The 18,461-nt window shown below is 32.0% G+C and overlaps 2 protein-coding genes across 4 annotated transcripts in view; both read left to right on the top strand.

The window, feature by feature from the left end:
• Positions 1–56: 56 nt before the first annotated feature.
• Positions 57–8,382, top strand: LOC130902078 (RING finger and SPRY domain-containing protein 1-like). The gene is made up of 8 exons (XM_057813891.1): positions 57–569; positions 905–1,085; positions 2,391–2,561; positions 2,643–2,850; positions 3,236–3,495; positions 3,768–3,982; positions 4,688–4,945; positions 5,759–8,382. The coding sequence occupies exons 1-8, from the start codon at positions 379–381 to the stop codon at positions 5,850–5,852; spliced, it is 1,578 nt and encodes a 525-aa protein (XP_057669874.1). The 5' UTR covers positions 57–378; the 3' UTR covers positions 5,853–8,382.
• A 3,658-nt stretch (positions 8,383–12,040) lies between these two features.
• LOC130902077 (serine/threonine-protein phosphatase 4 regulatory subunit 1-like) overlaps positions 12,041–18,461 on the top strand; it is a 94,247-nt gene continuing 87,826 nt past the window's right edge. Inside the window, exons 1-2 of one of the 3 annotated variants that reach the window (XM_057813885.1) lie at positions 12,041–12,277; positions 12,337–12,381. In XM_057813885.1, the coding sequence (XP_057669868.1) occupies positions 12,271–12,277; positions 12,337–12,381 (52 nt within the window). In that variant the 5' untranslated portion in view covers positions 12,041–12,270. Of the gene's footprint in view, positions 12,278–12,336; positions 12,382–17,306; positions 17,325–18,461 lie in introns of those variants that run through there. The other 2 variants (XM_057813886.1, XM_057813887.1) reach the window with 2 other exon arrangements.

Below are 18,461 nucleotides of genomic sequence, written 5' to 3'. Positions count from 1 at the left end.
ACAAAGAACGCCTTAGTGCACACTTCCTGAACTAGTTCCTCCAGTGCAGCTACTGAGAACAAACCTATGTATTCTATGTTTGACGTAAAAATTGACAATAGAGCACATCTAACCAAAATTGTGTCAGTACTTTTATTTCTTAAATAAGTCCAAAATTTTTGATAACAGTGCACGGTTTATATTCTATAGTTGATGTATTTAATTAATGGCTTCAATAAACTATTCCTAATGCAGTATTATAAGTGGGTTATTCAACACTGGAATTCAAGTAATAACATTTTGATATCGATGATAACTCCAACATAAAAACAATATATAAGTATATTATGTAGTACCCTTAAATAAATTTCTAAATAATTCCAAGTTTTAATTGACGTAATGGGTATTTGTTGGTGTAAACAGAAAAATGAAGAACGTGACACCTACATACCACAATCACCAAATCACCTTCAAATACTTAACATCGCACAATCTGGATCTCCCCAGTATCCCTTTAAAGTGTCGAAAATACCAGATGTCGATGTGTTAGTGCTTGAAACTTTGGGAGTTATTGCTACCTTGGTTGATAAGTATGTTACAATTTTTTATTACACAATATTGATAATGTGACAACCAACCTCTTATATTTTTATTTATTTAATATTAACATGTTTATTATCAAACTTACATTTTTGTTAGAAATTGTACAAACAATTTAAATTATAATTTTTTAACATGTTAACTGCCAACCACAAAATAACTTGTATCAAAGATGATTCAACCAAAAAATATATTTTTTTCAATACTCTACATTTTTTATACCTTTTAGTGATAATGTATTTAATTTAGAATATTTTATTATACAATACCATTAAATAAAATTGTCTTGACAATTGACATATTAAGATTATGTTTTTATTTTCAGTGAACAGGAACCTCCCAATTCTATGCTTCTTTTACATAACATAGCAGATAATGAAGAAGGTTGGATCCAGGTTGTAAATTCTATGATAAATGTAATACCTATGCAAGATCCATTAGGACCGTCTGTTATAACATTACTTTTAGATGATTGTCCATTACCATCAAAAGAATCAGTATTTAAGGTATCTTTATAATATAACATCTCTTTGATATTACAGTTGGATAAAAAACTGATCAATATTTATTGTTGATTTACATTGAAATTGTTGGTATTATGGATTAGGTAACTGTGTATTTAAAAAAAAACTAAAAAACGTAATAAATTGGTAGATTATTTTATTTCTATTAGAGCTTTGGAGGTTTGTCCTTACAATGTTGAGGATCAGAGAGAACTAATTACCTACTACCTAAACTTGATATACTCTTTGATTTGTATTATCGATTTTATATTTAAACTTATACCTGGTTTTATGCTTCATCAATTCTGACAGTCTACAGTATGAAAAACGTGCCTATTCTCGGTGACATAATAGTGAAAGTTGTGATTAATCACTACACCATTATTGTGGAAAGTAGATTCGTCTGTGAATAAAAATAATTTGAAAAAATGGCTTCTTTCACTGCGATGATCAAGTGCCTAGTGCCTATACAAAAAGCCTATTCTGTGATAAAAGTCATCACTGATTCAGCTGAATATGATACAGACGCTAATTTTGCTTTCTAAATAGAAATACTGAAACTTATACCTGTATTCTGAACATAAGATATACTCTCAATCTCTGTAGATGATTACTTGGTTAATGAAACTCATGTCAGACAGTGTAATTGTGAGTGGTGGTGTGAACAGTGTGTTCAGTATGAATATCATCAGAGGGTTCCAGAAATTCCAATCAAGTTATACCTGTATGCTTGATAATTTTTCTGGTGCTTTTGTTTAATTTAACACCATTGTCTTCTTCAGTTATCTATCCTTATCTTCTTTTGCTTATTTTACTTACACTACCTGTAGCATGGAACTACTAACCTTTTATCTAAACATATTTCTTTTACCGTGGTTGCGTTCAAGATATTTTTTTGCATATTATACCGTTGGTACAAGACTTATGCTTAAAATCATGTCAATTCCTTCTTGAAGACAATGTTGTTTCTTATTTTAAAACTGGAATTATGAGTTAAACTAAATAGTAACTAAAATTACAGGCTGAGACAGGTTCACAAGTCAAGAATAATTGACACTACTTGATGAAACATTACTAATGAAAAAAAAATACATTATTTTTGGTAAAGTTTTGTTAACTTTAGTTGGTTAGAGATAGGTATGGGAAACCCTTATGCCCTATGATTTGACTGTATTAAAAATACAGGGTTTTCGATTTGAAGTAATGTCTTGTGATTATATTTATTTATGTTTCTCTAAATATTTTAAGCAGTGCATAAAGATCTGCTTTTTTTTCAATTTAATAATCGTTTCAATTTGTATTGTCTAGGTAGTTAATATGCTTGACCTGTCTAAAAAAGCTGCAGTGATAGGTAGATCAAATGCTCCTAGACAAAGGAATATATGTGTTGTATTGGGTTGTATTGCCGAAAAATTAGCAGGTCCAAGGAATATGGAGATATTAAATGACGGTATAATTGATTACTTATTGACAAATTTGGTAAGGAAATATAAAAAAAAAACACTTTTACAAATAAAATGATTTCCATGTTTGAAATTGGTATTCAATAATCATTTTTAGGATCCAGCCACAGATCCCAATGTAATATTGTTCTCCTTAATAGCTATAGAAAAGTTCGCTCAAACTAGCACAAATAAGATTACGATTGTTAAAAAAATTGAAAATCTTCCATCTAATCCTATACATTTGCTTGAATCTTGGAAAGAAGAAAAACATTATACGAAAAGACAAGTTGGATTTTGTGCTCAATGGATTCTTGACAATCTATGTAAGTGAATATTTGTTAATAATAAAAATAATTGGAAAAAAAATTGTTCAATTATAAAAATTAAAATAATTACTTCCTGGACTACAAGACACAATGAATAATAAATCCTTTCTCGAAAAATGCTGGATTTTGTCAGGATAAAAGCAATGCAATATGGTTTAGAATTTTATAAATTATACTGATATGCTGAAAACTATTTTATATTGAGGTGCTTCTGGTAGACAGATTCATGCCATTAACAATTGACCGAAAAAATATTGGAATGGAGACCATGAACAGATAAGAGAATTGAAAGTGGACCAAGAAGATAGAAACCAATGGATTACACTTTGGATGAAGTCTTTATCAAGAAAACTGTTATATAGATTTCAATTTGCTTTTTCAGTTGTAATGGAAAATCGACAATACAGCTACCTAACTGTTAATATGGAAGGAATAAACGCAATGTTAAATACCTCTGACGTTAGTGAATATCTCAAAATATCTCCAGATGGATTAGAGGCTCGATGTGATGCATATTCTTTTGAAAGTGTGCGGTGTACAGCTCAAGCTGACAATGGAATATGGTATTACGAAGTTTGTATTATTACCCCAGGTGTAATGCAAATCGGATGGGCAACTAAAAATAGCAATTTTTTAAATCACGTAAGTTCATATCAAGTTGATATATCGTCGTTGTTTTGGCAAACATCACTTAATCCAATTCGATTCAAAATTAACCGATCTATAGACTGACAAAACTCCTACAAGTAGTTATTTTTCACAAAGTCCTTTTGTCACTTTTATTGCCCAGCTTTTCAAACTGTTCTACTGCCAAAATATATTTTTAGACCTAGTGACTTCTGCCAGAACAACGACAATATATTAATTAATTATAAAGTAGATTGTATTTGTTATCGATAATTTTAATTAATTAGGAGGGTTATGGTATTGGAGATGACAGGTTTTCTTTGGCTTATGATGGTTGTAGAAGATTGATATGGTACAATGCAAAATCTGATCCCCAGAACGTACCAAGATGGCAATCAGGAGATATATTGGGATGCCTTTTGGATCTAAATAATCAACAGATTATATTTTCAATAAACGGAGTACCCCTACCACCATGCATACATGTATTTACGATGGCGAAGTGAGTATAAGTATGAAAATAACAATAAAAAAGCGAAAGTTCGTACAATAAACATAAATATCAAATGAATCTTGACTGTTGATTGCCTTAACTAATTTATATAATTCACTTATCACTATCACTTAAGTAACTTATATAATTTATTTAAATTCTTTGATTACATTCTATTTCGGTCTGTTCAAAATTAATAAGATGACTCGTAAACTATGATTAATCAATAACGTGTAATTTTATTCAATTAAAAAACAAGTTAGAAACTGGATGCAAATGATGCAAATATAAATAACAAAATCTTGTAACTAACCATTCGATTAAGTGATGTCGGGTTACTTGAAATTAATAAGAATATTCTTAAGCCATGATTAATCAAAAACGTGTAATTTTAGTCAATCAAACAACACGTTTCATTAGAAACTTGATCGAGTGATTAGTTACAAGATTTTATTATTTATATTTGCATCAAGGGATATCGAGTTACTTGAAATTAATAAGATTACTAGTAAGCCAGGATATATCAAAAACGTGTAATTTTATTCAATTAAACAACACGTTTCATTAGAAACGTATGCTAATTAAATAACCAATAACCATTTGATTAAGAGATGTCGAGGTACTTGAAATTGCAGATACGTTGTTTCTGATTGTGACTCTTGTAACAAACTTAATTGTATTTTGTGATAGTATTTCTAGCCAAATTATTTTTAGGTCTGGTTTTTTCGCTGCAGCAAGCTTCATGTCATTCCAACAATGCCGATTTAATTTCGGTGCCGAACCGTTCAAGCATCCTCCTAATACGGACTATTCAACATTCAACCAACAAGGATTCCTTCGGTCTGAAGATAAAATCGTTCTACCTAGGCATATATTTCTCAATCAACTTAGAGAGCAAAATATTGGTGAGGATAGTTGTACGTTGTGTTATGATCAAAAGGCATCAATTCGATTGCTCCCTTGTGAACATTCGTAAGTAATCATGAAATAATTAAAAAAATGATTTCCTAATTTGGTATATCATGACTAGAATCATACCTAGTAGAAGTAACCTCCACTCGGTTTATTACTTTGTTTTTTTTTTTTCATTTCGTAACAGGTGGGGCAAAATTAATCACTCTATTGATATAAATGATACACCAAAAAAATTACACAAAAAATACACCATTACACCAAAAATAACTTTGAATAATGTTTTAGTGGAATGTTTGATTTATTAAACTAACGTTAAAAAAATTTATGTACGAACCGTGTAACCAGCGTCCTCTATTAGAGTCATGTATAAAATCGAATTTATTGGATCTATCATTGTATTCTTTATCTTGTATACAGATGGCGTTATGAAAATTATGAGGTCATGTTTTTTTTATGGTTTGATGATTCCATTGTGCCGCACGGGTGTAGCCAAGAGGAGGATTTTGGGGGTTGAAACTGAAACTGAAAATAGTAGCGTCATCTTTTGACGAGAAGCAGCCTAATTAGTAGATATTGCTCGCAGTATCGCCATCTCTAGTCGAGTCGCCGAACTATTTTATATTGTATGGAAACTTTGCGTTGTTTCTCGATTATTCGCAACGCCTTCGGTCGGAATGAGCGGAACGTTGAGAAAGTTTCTGAACGGCTACTGGGATTCTAATTTAACTATTTCATTTAAAGTTGAGAACTTTATAAATACCTGTGTCGTAATTTTTTCGATGAATCCATATTGGGATCTTCTCTCTTCCTACGATTTATATTTTAACTGTAAATGTCAAAAACAATGATTTTTTTTTTCATTTATTTTAGTGGTTTCTGCTCGTCGTGTGCCAAACAGCTGATAGAATGTCCGATGTGTAGGTCTCCGTTTCGTGAAATAGAAGAATATCCTCAATCTTTATGACATACAAGATGCCGTTAAACACTAACAATGTTGATATGTTTAAACGAAATAGGAATTAGTATGAACAAGCTCTGTTATAAAATAACAATGAGTATGTGTACAAATTTTCTGCATTAAAAGCAAAAATAACACGGGTTCTTATTAAAAAAATATTTATTTATTATGATATTTTCACTTATTATCGTTTTATTTTTTATTTGATAAAAAAAAACAATTTATTTGTGTTTACTGTACATATTGCTACGTTTTAGATTTGAAATTTTAAGTTCCCTTGTTATTTATTATGGTACAGAAGAAATTCACTTTATTTTTGTGATATTTCGACAATAACCCAGTGAGAGAAAAAAATTAGTCACCTATATTCAAACAGTACCTAAGTAATGGTGACATTTTTCCAAATTTTTTTGTTATAGCCATAGCAATTAAGGGGATGCCCCAAAATGGAAAACAAGCAACCACGTTTTTCAATTGATCCTTCGTTAGTTTTAGATCAACACAAATAGGAGCAAAACATCAATATAATTGGGGAATCACTGAAAAGTTCTTAGGCTAGCATGAAAAAATCTTTTTTATATAGCATTCGATTATATTGTTCAATATAGTTCGCTCCGTTGGTAGAAAAGTGACACAACTCAAAATTAGTAAATGTTCGGTAGGGCGGTTTAAAAATTTGAAAGTTAACATCTAACAAGGTATAAAAACATTTTATTCGACACTTTTTTATGTTTTAACTCTAAGTAATAACGCATTCTTTAGTATGGTTTGATGTTCAATTGAAATATTTAAACTACATCTTAAATAAAAAGAAAATTCTAGCCCTTATTCGAGTTGTGACACTTTTTCATAAAAACTTGACCTATTGATGTCGGTTTTAATTTATGTATGATTGTTATGAAAACTGTGTTAGATTATAATTTTAAGAAAATCCTAGTCCTAATATGAAAATATACAATTGAATTCATAAAAAATTGTATACAAATTAGAAATTGTTTGTGTAAAACCAGATTATCTAAATGATTGTTCATTGGAGGTTACCGCCCGTCATATATTATCAAAAAATTAAAATATATATAGAAAAGTGACACAATTCTAAACTTACCTTATATGTAAACTGACATAAAACCAAGTCAGTCGAAAATCTGTTGCGGTTTTAGGTTGGTTTCAACTAATTTCGAATATGATGAATTCTGACTTGTGTCACTTTTCTACCAACGGAGTCTTAGAACGCGTTACAACGCTTATAGCGGTCATACAATTACAAATACTTTCGTATTCTTCTAAGCGATATTACTTCTTTTGTCTTGTTCGATATCATTCCGGCTTTCCGAGCTCAGCTCAGTAAATATACTGAAATTTCAAAAGTAGCCTTTGTACGTAGATATTGGGGTGACATACACTGCGACCCAAAGGATCTATTGTGTTCCCCTTTTTTGCTGCGATATTGGGAAATCCAGTGTTTACAGCTGATATGTTAATACCATTTTTTAGTATGGCTGTAGCTGCCATAAATCTTCGTCTTCTATTTTATACACTCCCAGGTGTAGTGCTCTGGAGTTTTCCACAATACATTGTAGAGTAATTTTATTTTTCTTACCTAGTTCGTTTACTTTTTCTAGGATATTATGATATTAGAGCTTAAAGCTCTAATGGTTACTTGGCTATTGGATGATGTTCTCCTGTTTGGAATAGTTCCAAAAGTAGCCTTGAAAAGGCCGTTTATGGTGGTATCACATGTTTGCCATTGTTTTAGAATCATCATCTTTAAGTCTCCATCATAGTATTTTTATTTATTGTGTATTCATCTTTCTTTTTGGTTATTTTTTCTATTAATTTCTCTCCGTTATAAAGTGTTAATTTGGAAATGTATTACCCTATAAGATATTAAAACGAGTAAAATGAGTTAATTTTATCTTAATTTTGGCACATCTACAGTTTTGCAGGAAACTCTAGCTCGCTACATACTTCCTGTGAGTAAAGTCATACTTATTTTTAAGGGAGCAGTTTGTAGATTGATTTTTTTAAACTTCAGATAGGGAAAGTGACAGCTCCTGGAAACCTTATTTTAAAGGTAGTCTAAGTACCTTTTCAAAAATACCCAATACTTATATACATTTCAATACGAATTATTTGGATACGAATTTGTTGTAATATTGTGGCAAAGAAATACTAAAATCTTTAATAATATTCTGAGCTTTTTAATACTTTCATCATCGGAGACTGAAAATAGGATTAAAGTATAATGTAGAAATTCAATTTATGTTAACTGTCATTTTGAGTCACTTGTATTCATTAATATTTATATAAAATTCAAGATACCAAAATTCTCGATTAAATGTACATAATTCTACATTATGTTTTGACCATATTTTCAGCTCCAGATGAGGAATACCCTTTAAGCACCAACGTGCATTTTTTATAACGTTAGTGCCGACGTGAGGCCGCTTATATTATGTAGTGTTTTTTAAAGAAAGTGTTGATTTAAATATTTGTCTCTGCAGTAAAATGGAAAATAAAGGATTTTAAAAAAAAATAGATATAGAAAGAAAATAAACTTTATTATATTTTCAAATTAAGGACTAAAATAATATTTGGCTTGAATTTTGGGGGAAAATCCGACTATTAGATATAAAAAATCATAACACAAAAACAAATCCTCTCAGAATAACAAAAAATAGTATTTCTTACATAATATAACTTTAAGAAAAAAAAATAGTAGGAACATAAAACTTCTGGAAAAAAATGTCCACAGTCGAACTACACCTTAAATTCTAAGCAGTTAGGGCACACTTGTTTCATGCACTGTAAACAAATGTGTTTTTTGCACGAATAGTACCTATACGTCGATTTTCTTTTGAGTTTAGGTTGACAAGAAAAACAAGTCTTGCGTGTCTTGACTTCTGCTTGATCTTCAGATGCCTCTGGCTTATCAGAACCAAGTACTCTTGCCAAACTCATCCTAAGTTCACGAGGCAATCTTAGGTTACAAAATCTTCGCTTCATGTGCTTTAATATCAACTGTCGAGCTAATTTTTTATTATGTAAATGTAAATCATATAAAATATGAGAATTGACGGAACTTATATCTAAAATCCGGTAAAAAATTGTCATAGGCCAACGTCTTGATCGGCGGCTGCAAGTGTGTATAGAGCATTTCTTATCTATTTCATCTTTCGTGGAATTATAAAACTATAATTTCTGGCTTCCCTGAGTCCGTATCTGTTCCTCGAGTATAATGCATTGATGAAGCCAAAATGACCGCTTTTCCCTTCTTGGGAACATGAGATAATAACGTTGTCTTTTGTAAAACCATATAAGGTTGATTTTTCTGGTCTCGTTCTAGCAGGCAAGAACTCTGGGGGTATTTCCCTTTTGTTTTTTTTTTACCGTACCTACACAGGTCAATCCTCTCTATTTCAATGCATCAATTAGTTGTATTGACGTGAATCAATTGTCACACGTTATATTTTTATTACTGCCATGTAACGGTTTACTCAAACGAATCACAGCCTGCGTAGGAACTAAAAACTTTTTTTCTTCATCTGATAATGTTTCTCTTCCGGTACTATCAGTAGCAAATATTAAATCTGCGTCTTAGTAGTTAGATTTGAATACAGCTGTGTACATCAATAGGCCAATAAAAGCTTGCAACTCAATCATATCAGTATCCTTTAGTTCTGGGCGATCCTGCTTCGTATATTTACATCTGTATTCAGCCAGCTTCTCATTGGTTCTTAGCAAAATCTCCGATAACATTTCGCTATTTATATATTGTTTCCATAAAGAATAAGGATCCTTTCCATCATTTTCCGTCAAATTGGAGGTAGGTACTACGTTAATAATATTATGTTGTGGTGTTCTAACAGATGATCTGTTTGGAGGTGATTTAGACCACTTATATTTATTCTTTCCTCTAAAACATCCCAGCCTTGAAAGCGGAACATCTGATGACGATGACGGCGCGTCCATGTGTTCAGGTTGAGTTTCTTCGGTATCAGAAATATCAGTGCTAGTATCTGTATTATGCTCACTGGGCTCCGGACAAAAATCTTCACTAACGTCGTCAACCTCAGATCCGCGATCCAGCTCTCAATCACTCGCCTATAATTTCGATTAGACACATTTATATCTATCCAAAGTCTCTTTGAATGCTGTAAATCTGTTGCAGAACTATTTCTCTTACTACCTGAAGGTCCTGGTCTATCCATAGTTTACAATATCTGTAAAAATAACAGTTTACCGTAACAAAGAAATAAAACAAAAAAACTTAAGTAAGTACCGATGTGAGGCCTGAGAGGCCGCGTCGGAATTTCAAATTGTAATTACCAAATGCACGCGAGACGTCACGCCTTCCTATTTCAATGTTCTTGCAGCTACTTAAAAGCAGGGATCGGAATTTTGCGGGGAAAGGGGTACAGTAGCAAATCAAGTGCCTGCCGGGGCCTCTCAGACCGCACGTCGATACTTAAAGGTTAAATAAGATTTCAAAAGCTTGGGATTTATATATATATATATATATATATATATATATATATAAATGTGTCGTCTTTCATTGCCACAATCCCACAACAATTACACTCATTACATAGTTGAATGTTCGAATTCATATAAATTATTTGTGTTTGAATGGTTGTTGTTATGTTGTTATAATACATAACAGGTGTATATATTCATAAAAATTATAAAAATGTTCTATTTTTCTTTAAAAATCATATGAATTATAAATATATTTCAACGTTATCCATTATCTGTTTTAGTTTTATTTCAATAAACTATTTTAGTATTTCATTTTTTTTTATCCTTTTACCTTTTCAAGTATCAGATGAGGAGCTGCCAGTTGTAAGTAACACTTTGAGATCAAACAAGTTGCACTACCTCTTTATATAAATATATTTGAACATGCTTCTTTTTGTGGTAATAAATATCGGACTGGTACAACTAGGATCATTTTAATAGTGAACAAGATTACGAAAAAAACTGACTAAATCATTTGAAATACAAAAAACAAGAGACTTAAAGTTGTCGACTTTATAATCCTATCAAAAATATAAATGTGAAATGATAACTAAGTTCAATATTGTTGACTTCAATGAAAAAAAAATCCTAGTTTATAACTTAATAAATATGAAAGTTGACTATATTCTTAGTTATAAGTACTAAAACAGAAATATTTGGATTAAAAATAATTAAGGGTGGTATTCAATTCTTTATACATTTACGAGAAAACCTAAAAATCCACATAAAGACCGACTGTCATAAGTTTTGATCGATGATTCTTACATCTATTACAGTTACAGGCACTAAGTGTTCCTAATATAATCAATTATGAGAAAAATTATAATAAAATGATAAAAATTTACTAGTTTATGATTTATTCCTTTGTATTCACCTAATTATCTATCTGTGTGTTGAATTTGAACTTCCTAGATCATCTGGAACTGTGGAATTGGATTGGAGTTTTGATCTATAGGTGAGTCAGTGATAAAAATGACGATTTTCAGACGTTAATATCTAAATAACCGTTTCAATATATGAGCCAAATTTGATACGTTTATGAGAAATAGTTTCTGAGTTATGCGGGGATAAAAAGTTCTGCTCGCCAATTGTTATACTTGAACTTTGCTTGAAACGCTACCCCAAGTCTAGATCCTGATGATTAGATTCACTTCTTTTGTATATCACTTCCTTATAAGTTAATTTGTTACGAAACATTTTAATTAGAGGTATGTTATTACATTATTTTAAAACCGATTATTATAAAATTCGCATTTATTTTTATTTAGAGGATTCAACAATATAAAATTAAAATCCTGGTTGGGAAAGTAAAAAATAGTGTTTTTTACTCTGAAAAAGAATTTACTAATTTGTATTACTTAATACTTACTATAACTATTCTTAAAACTTATAACAACACAGTACTGGAAAACGAGAAATTGACTACATTCTCTTGATTACATTTTCATTAATTTATTTAATTTTATTGTTTGGATGAAATTATACATTTTAAACAAATTACAACATCAACAATCATTTTATTATTACAACTTTAAATTTGTTTTTTATTCATTTATCATATTTCAAACAAGTGATAAAAACATAAAAGGAACATAGAAATAAGGTAGAATCACATTCTATGGTATTAAAAATGATCTAGCAGGTTCAACCACAGAACTTAACGATTCCAATTTGTTACTTTCGTTTGGCGGATTATATGACTCGGATAGCAAAATGTTGGTTTAGTCGAGAAAAAAATAGATTAATTTTATCACATAAGTGTGTTTGCCAGACATATCTATTACTCGGTGGTGACTGACGAACAAATCAATGTACGACGTGAAGATAGCAGTTATTTGGATGAAATTTTTAAATCACGTGCAGTTTTTGCCTTTTGCCTAATGCTATGTTTTGATCGTAGTACAAGATGGCGGGTGAGTAAACCGTTTTATTTTCATAAATATAAAGAATGACATTCAAATTGTTGTTTTAGATGTTCCACTAATAAATGATGAATGCATGAATGATCCTGAAGAAGGTAAGGAAACCATTTTATTAACTCATTTTACGTTAGAATTATTGAATTACGTGTGTACGTAGTAGGAAATATCTAAAAGTTAAAGTGTATACTTGAGTTAAAACTCTTCAAGTATTTTTTATTTCTACTTCGTAAAATCAATTATTCTATTTGAATGTTACTTAATATTATGCGTATTTTATTGTTAGTAACGTAGTAAAAAATACGACACACGTTTGACATTTAGATACATTGTTTATATCTATTTAACTAGTCCTGCAGACAGACTCATATCTTTTTATAAGTATTTTCAAGGTCCTTTGAATTGTTTTTGAATCTAGGAATCTGTAATTTGGTTATAATCTTGCCAAAAAATCAATTGAATCAGATCGAATCGAAAAATTTAAATAAATGGGGATTTTCAATTATTCCTAATATACACGTGTGATATTTAATCCATCCTTTTATGGAAATGAAACATTCCTCTTTATTACACATGTTCTTTGATTCATAGATATACGTAAATTGATGTTTCAAATAAAACATTTAGAAATGCAGTATTGGTAAGAACTTTTGAATACATTATTTTTTTGACGTATTTTCCCAAGATATTGATAAAATAGATACGACCAAAGGCGTGCATAAATCTTTTATAAATTCGAAAACTATGAAATAATGTTTTTCTTCCATACTAATTAGGAAATTAAAATTGGCATTCATGCAAAATATTAATATTTCTAATTAAATTTTCGATCTATAAAATGGTTCATTTAACCAATTAATCAGAATCTGCCAAGTTATAATCTCAGGTGGGTGTGAGGTTTTTATTGTCAGGTCTCGACAGTGAGGATATAGAATTGATTGTGTTTCTTTCATATGTGAAATATGATTCATTTAGTCAATTAATCTGAAAAAATTGTCTGCCAAGTTATAATCTCGGGTAGGTATGAGGTTTTTATTGTCAGGTCTCGACAGTGAGGATATAGAATTGATTGTGTTTCTTTCATATGTGAAAAATGATTCATTTAGTCAATTAATCTGAAAAAATTGTCTGCCAAGTTATAATCTCCGGTAGGTATGAGGTTTTTATTGTCAGAGTACAACAGTGAGGATACGAAATTAATTTTGTTTCTTTCATTTGTGTAAAATGAATCATTTAGTCAATTAATCGGAAAAAATTATCTGCCAAGTTATAATCTCGGGTAGGTATGAGGTTTTTATTGTCAGGGCACGACAGTGAGGATACGGAATTATTTTTGTTTCTTTCATTTGTGTAAAATGATTCATTTAGTCAATCAATCTGAGAAAATTATCTGCCAAGTTATAATCTCGGGTAGGTATGAGGTTTTTATTGTCAGGGCACGACAGTGAGGATACGAAATTATTTTTGTTTGTTTCATTTGTGAAAAATGATTCATTTAGTCAATTAATCTGAGAAAATTGTCTGCCAAGTTAAACGTTTCGCCGAGATTCCTTCATTACCATTCGAGTGTCCAACTTCTTATATGAGAGTTTGCAAACATTCTTAATAGTATTCAAGTACATCCCGTAATTTAGCACTTGGTAGAATATTATAGCATTGTCAACTTTACTTCGTTTTTCACCGGTTGTTTTCTCTCTAACAGTGTCGGATTTAATCACTTCATAAAATGTAATCAAACCGATTTTCATTTTATGGGAATTTTCGCATTCCGACATTTAATTTTTCGGTAAGACTTCCGTTTCGTGCCAGTGACAGAAGCGGAAGGGGTTTGGTATGTAGATTGGATTGGAGATGAGGATTCAAAATATGCAACCATTCATTGCGGAAATGAAAAGGGGCTCATTTGTGATTCGAGAATGTTTGGGCGCTAAAAGTCTTTCTGTCTGTCCAAATCCGACTTATTCGCGAGATTTACCATCGTGCGACTTCCGGCTCTTCACGAAATTAAACAAAACAGAAACCTTCGAGAAATGTCTTCAGTTTTAACGTTGTGATAGCTAAAAAATTTTTTTTTTAAAAAAAATTCGTAGTATATTTTGTTTAGCTTTGAACTATAGGAAAGGAAAATTAGCGACTTCTTCGTCGTCGCCACGCCCGCATAGACGCGCGCCTTCTATTGATCTACACCGAACAAATTCGTAAGAATGACGTCGAAGCCCTCACTTTGATGCGGAGGCGCACCCAACTAAATATATTGCATTGTTGCCGTCAACTCTTAAATTCATTGTAAACTGGAGACATTTCGAAATTTTTCGTTAATCGCAACAAGGAATTTCGATTATATTTCGAATATATTTTTTTATCATTATAATTTGAAAGAAGAGATAGATACAACGAGAACATTAAATAGAAATATAATAAAGTTGTGAACCCACCAGAAAGTGCTTGCAATTTAATGAATTGATTATGGGATGGGCAAAACTTGTGGCCGGTTTTCCATGACTTATGTTTCAATTTCTTCGTTTTTCGTAACAAAAATAACATACGCGCCGTACCAAGTGTTGTCTAGTGTTTTTGGCGAATCTTTTCGGATCCTAGTTTAAAACCCATTAAAAACTGGTAGTAGATACTTGATACTTTGAATACTCAACGACATTGTAAAGGCCGGGTGCTCACTTAACCACAATATGTAGTTTTTTTAAATTATAACGGGTATTTAAAACGATATGACCATTTTTGTATCGAAATAAATACTCTGTAGGGGAGCTAAATGCTGTATCTCGTAAACTCATTTAATACGACGTTATTTGCAGCAAATTAACTTGTTTCCAGCTTTATTTCCATGACTTTTTATCGTACAATGGAAAATAAAAAAGTTATAAACAAAAATGAAAAATTTTTTGGGCGTTTTCCTATAAATTGACGCAGCCATCTTATGGACTCTTTTTTTTATATCGCTCCCAAGTTGCTCTAATCCTCGGATAAGTTCTAGTCGTGAAAAAATTGTGTTCCAGTTATAGCTTTTTCATTTACTTCCCGGCGGCGGTTCAGGATCTAGTTCAGTATCAATTGAGAACGGGAGTTGGAATTTTTCCACGGTGTTAGGCTCTGAGACTGTGGAAACGGGATGAACATTGAGTTGTAGGAGGAGATGATAAAAGTTGGATGTATTTTTGGTCACTGTCTTGACGTATCTTGTACTGTCCACTGCACAAAGAGACTACAAAATGTTGGTTCGAATTTATCAATGATTGCCGTAAAGAGTTTCTGGATCACAGAAAAATAGTCCGTTGACTAACTACGTTTTCATCGTTTGAGGGGTTCTATTTAATATCTTATTTTCAATTATAATCCGAAAGGTTCGCAGCTACGGCGTTGGCGTTAGTGCCATGTTGCTGTTTTGTGCCTTCCCCGGCATTCATTTTAGATCGATTCCTTGATATTCGTGCAGCCCCATCTCAGTGTGTTGCGCTTGGAACTTCCCCCTAAAAGATTGCTATTCTTCAAATAATTTAGGGGGATTATGAGAACCCCCCATGCAGTTTTTCCGGTAACTTTTTTTTATTGGGCCGTCGTAGCTGAATTAGATTTAGTGACCGGTATCATTTCCTTTATATCGATCATTGATATGTCGGTGGGTCCGTTTTTGTAGTCCTAGACCTCATTTTGACCAACCTCAACATTCTCTACCTATTTGGACGTGTCTTTTATGAGCAGAGCCGCTCAATCAGAGCTGAGAACGTAAACGAGAAATCCGCTGAAGTGAAAAGAGATTTGAGCTCTGATGAAACCGTTCCAGTGCAGATAAATGTAGAAGATACTTTATTTTTATTAGAAATATTACGTCAGTATTCATCTATTAGTTATTATTATTCTCCACTGTCTAAAAGCTGGTGACTGCCCACCACCTGTACATATTTTTTAAATAAAACATATATTATCCATATAAGTTTCAATTTCCTTCAGTCTCTGAAGACGATAACTTGGTTATCGAAAGACCATCAAACAGTGTGTTTGTGATTGTAGCGTAAACAGTCTGTTTATATAGACTTAGTAATCGTAATCGATTTTTTTTTTCAATTCTACACCGTCTTAACAAAAAAACTTGTAACGTATTATCTGTTAAAAATGAGACGCAATACCTATTGTTTATTCAAGCGCCATTATTTAAATGACATCTTAAATAAATTTTATGTCATAATCACAGAACAAGAAGTTCAGAATTAGTAATGTGTGTTCCACAAACACAGAATTTTCAATGCCCACAATTGCAAACTACGCATGACTCCTATGACAAAACATGTTCAGGATCTGTACCGCGAACAAAGCTTTTATTAACTACAAAAATCTGTCAATTGTCACGTCATATATTTGTTTCTTATCAAGTTCGATGATTACAAATTAAATACTTGTCAATCTCTAGAACGTGGAATTGTTTTATAAATCAATTTCTTGTTAATAATGAAATTTCGATAAATAAAACTGTTTCTTATTAATTTAACGACAAGACTTTAATTAACTACTTGTCTTTTACACTTTATTTTATAATAAAATTGTGGTGATTGTCTATTAAAGAAAATATTTATTATATTGAATAAGTATCAACTTGTAGCTAAAAAGTAAGCTTGAGAACTATATCGCGTTATAAGTTTTATGGAAAGCTATAAAACGATCGCATCTGTTGAAACCACCAACCAACCCTTAACGCCCGTCGAGGAACGGCAACGCCGCACCGTCTCCACCCGACGACTACAGTTACCCCACCAAATGAGTTGTGTCTTCTGTTTCTCGGAGGTCGTCGTACGCGGACACGCAAATTTTTTAGTTTATATTCCGTCGGTGATTATTCGGAGAGGCCGTTCGTTTCCAAATTACTGGAAAAAAAAATAAATTCTCAATGGATACGACGCTACGACGACGAATTAGGACACATTGCGTGTGTTCACGTGTGGGCGGCATGGATCTATCACCGTTTTTCCCTTTTACCTAAACGAAAGGGGAAACTTCCGAAAATTTCATACTTCTCGTATCGCATATTTTTGTAAGTATTTGGTGTTATAGTTTAGGGTGGAGCATCGATAATTTCTTCTGGAAGACATTTCGGTTGGTTCATTATAAACTGAATAGCAAGCAGGTTTTATTTATAAACATTCTGAAATTATCCACAACATAAGCTAAATTTAAAGGTGAAACCAGGTAAGCCAAATAGTTTTTTCGTTGAATTCACTTCGTTATGGTTTTATGTATGTTTGATTGCTCTCAGAATACTCGGTTGATTGATCCCATCAGATTTAGCTTCTTGAAGTGTCCATTCCAAGGACAATGTCCGTTAAAACTCTTAATCTCTACTTGCCCTGGTTTGATTCATCCTTCCGATGTCTTTTGGTAACAGCTTCCAATCTTCTCTTCAATTCTACAAGAAGTTCTGTGTGCCGAGGAAGGTGTTTTCACCTTAAATAACTGAGTGTTTTATTCTGTGTCATATACGAGGATTGTACGCAAAATTTTCCGACTTAACGTTTGCGATATATGATGAAAATTTCTCGCTGGGGGCAGATTCTATGAATACGGTGGGTTGTGAGCTCGTGGTTTAGTTTCCTTCAATTGCTTTTTGGTTACTATTATTTTTCCTTTTTGAAGATGGGATTGAGGTCTTTGATTTTTTCGGGACAGGTTCGACCTTTGCAATCCACCTACGTAAAATTTTTATCGGAAACCACGTGGATGCCACCAATGAAAAAACTAGAACCACGTTTCAATCACATTTTAGTAACGTATCACCCACGTGGCCGAAACGTGACAGAAGGTGGCAGTGTAGCTACGGCCACTCCTCGGTGTTAACAACTTTTAATAATACGTTGTCTCAGTCCTGTTACTTTGTGGTCATACATTTTGAATACTTTTTATTTGTCTATGTCGATGTATATTTGACATAACTAAATATATTTCTTCTTTTTATTTAGCGAATAACCGCGTAAGGGGGTTTCCACTAATACCAACGTAAAGGATAAAGTATAAGTCACTTGAATGTGGCCATTTTCAAGTACATACATTGTAACCACAAAATGGTGCGTATACAGTTATTTTCGGTGGTTAATGTGGTCGAAGGTGGGCCAGATTAAAAATAAAAAAAATGACCTAACCTAACCAACCGTATCGCTTAGATTACTCGCCTCAA

The sequence above is a fragment of the Diorhabda carinulata genome, chromosome X (assembly GCF_026250575.1).
Source record: "Diorhabda carinulata isolate Delta chromosome X, icDioCari1.1, whole genome shotgun sequence".
In the NCBI taxonomy this organism is placed as follows: domain Eukaryota; kingdom Metazoa; phylum Arthropoda; class Insecta; order Coleoptera; family Chrysomelidae; genus Diorhabda; species Diorhabda carinulata.
This window is presented reverse-complemented; position numbering and strand designations above follow the sequence as displayed.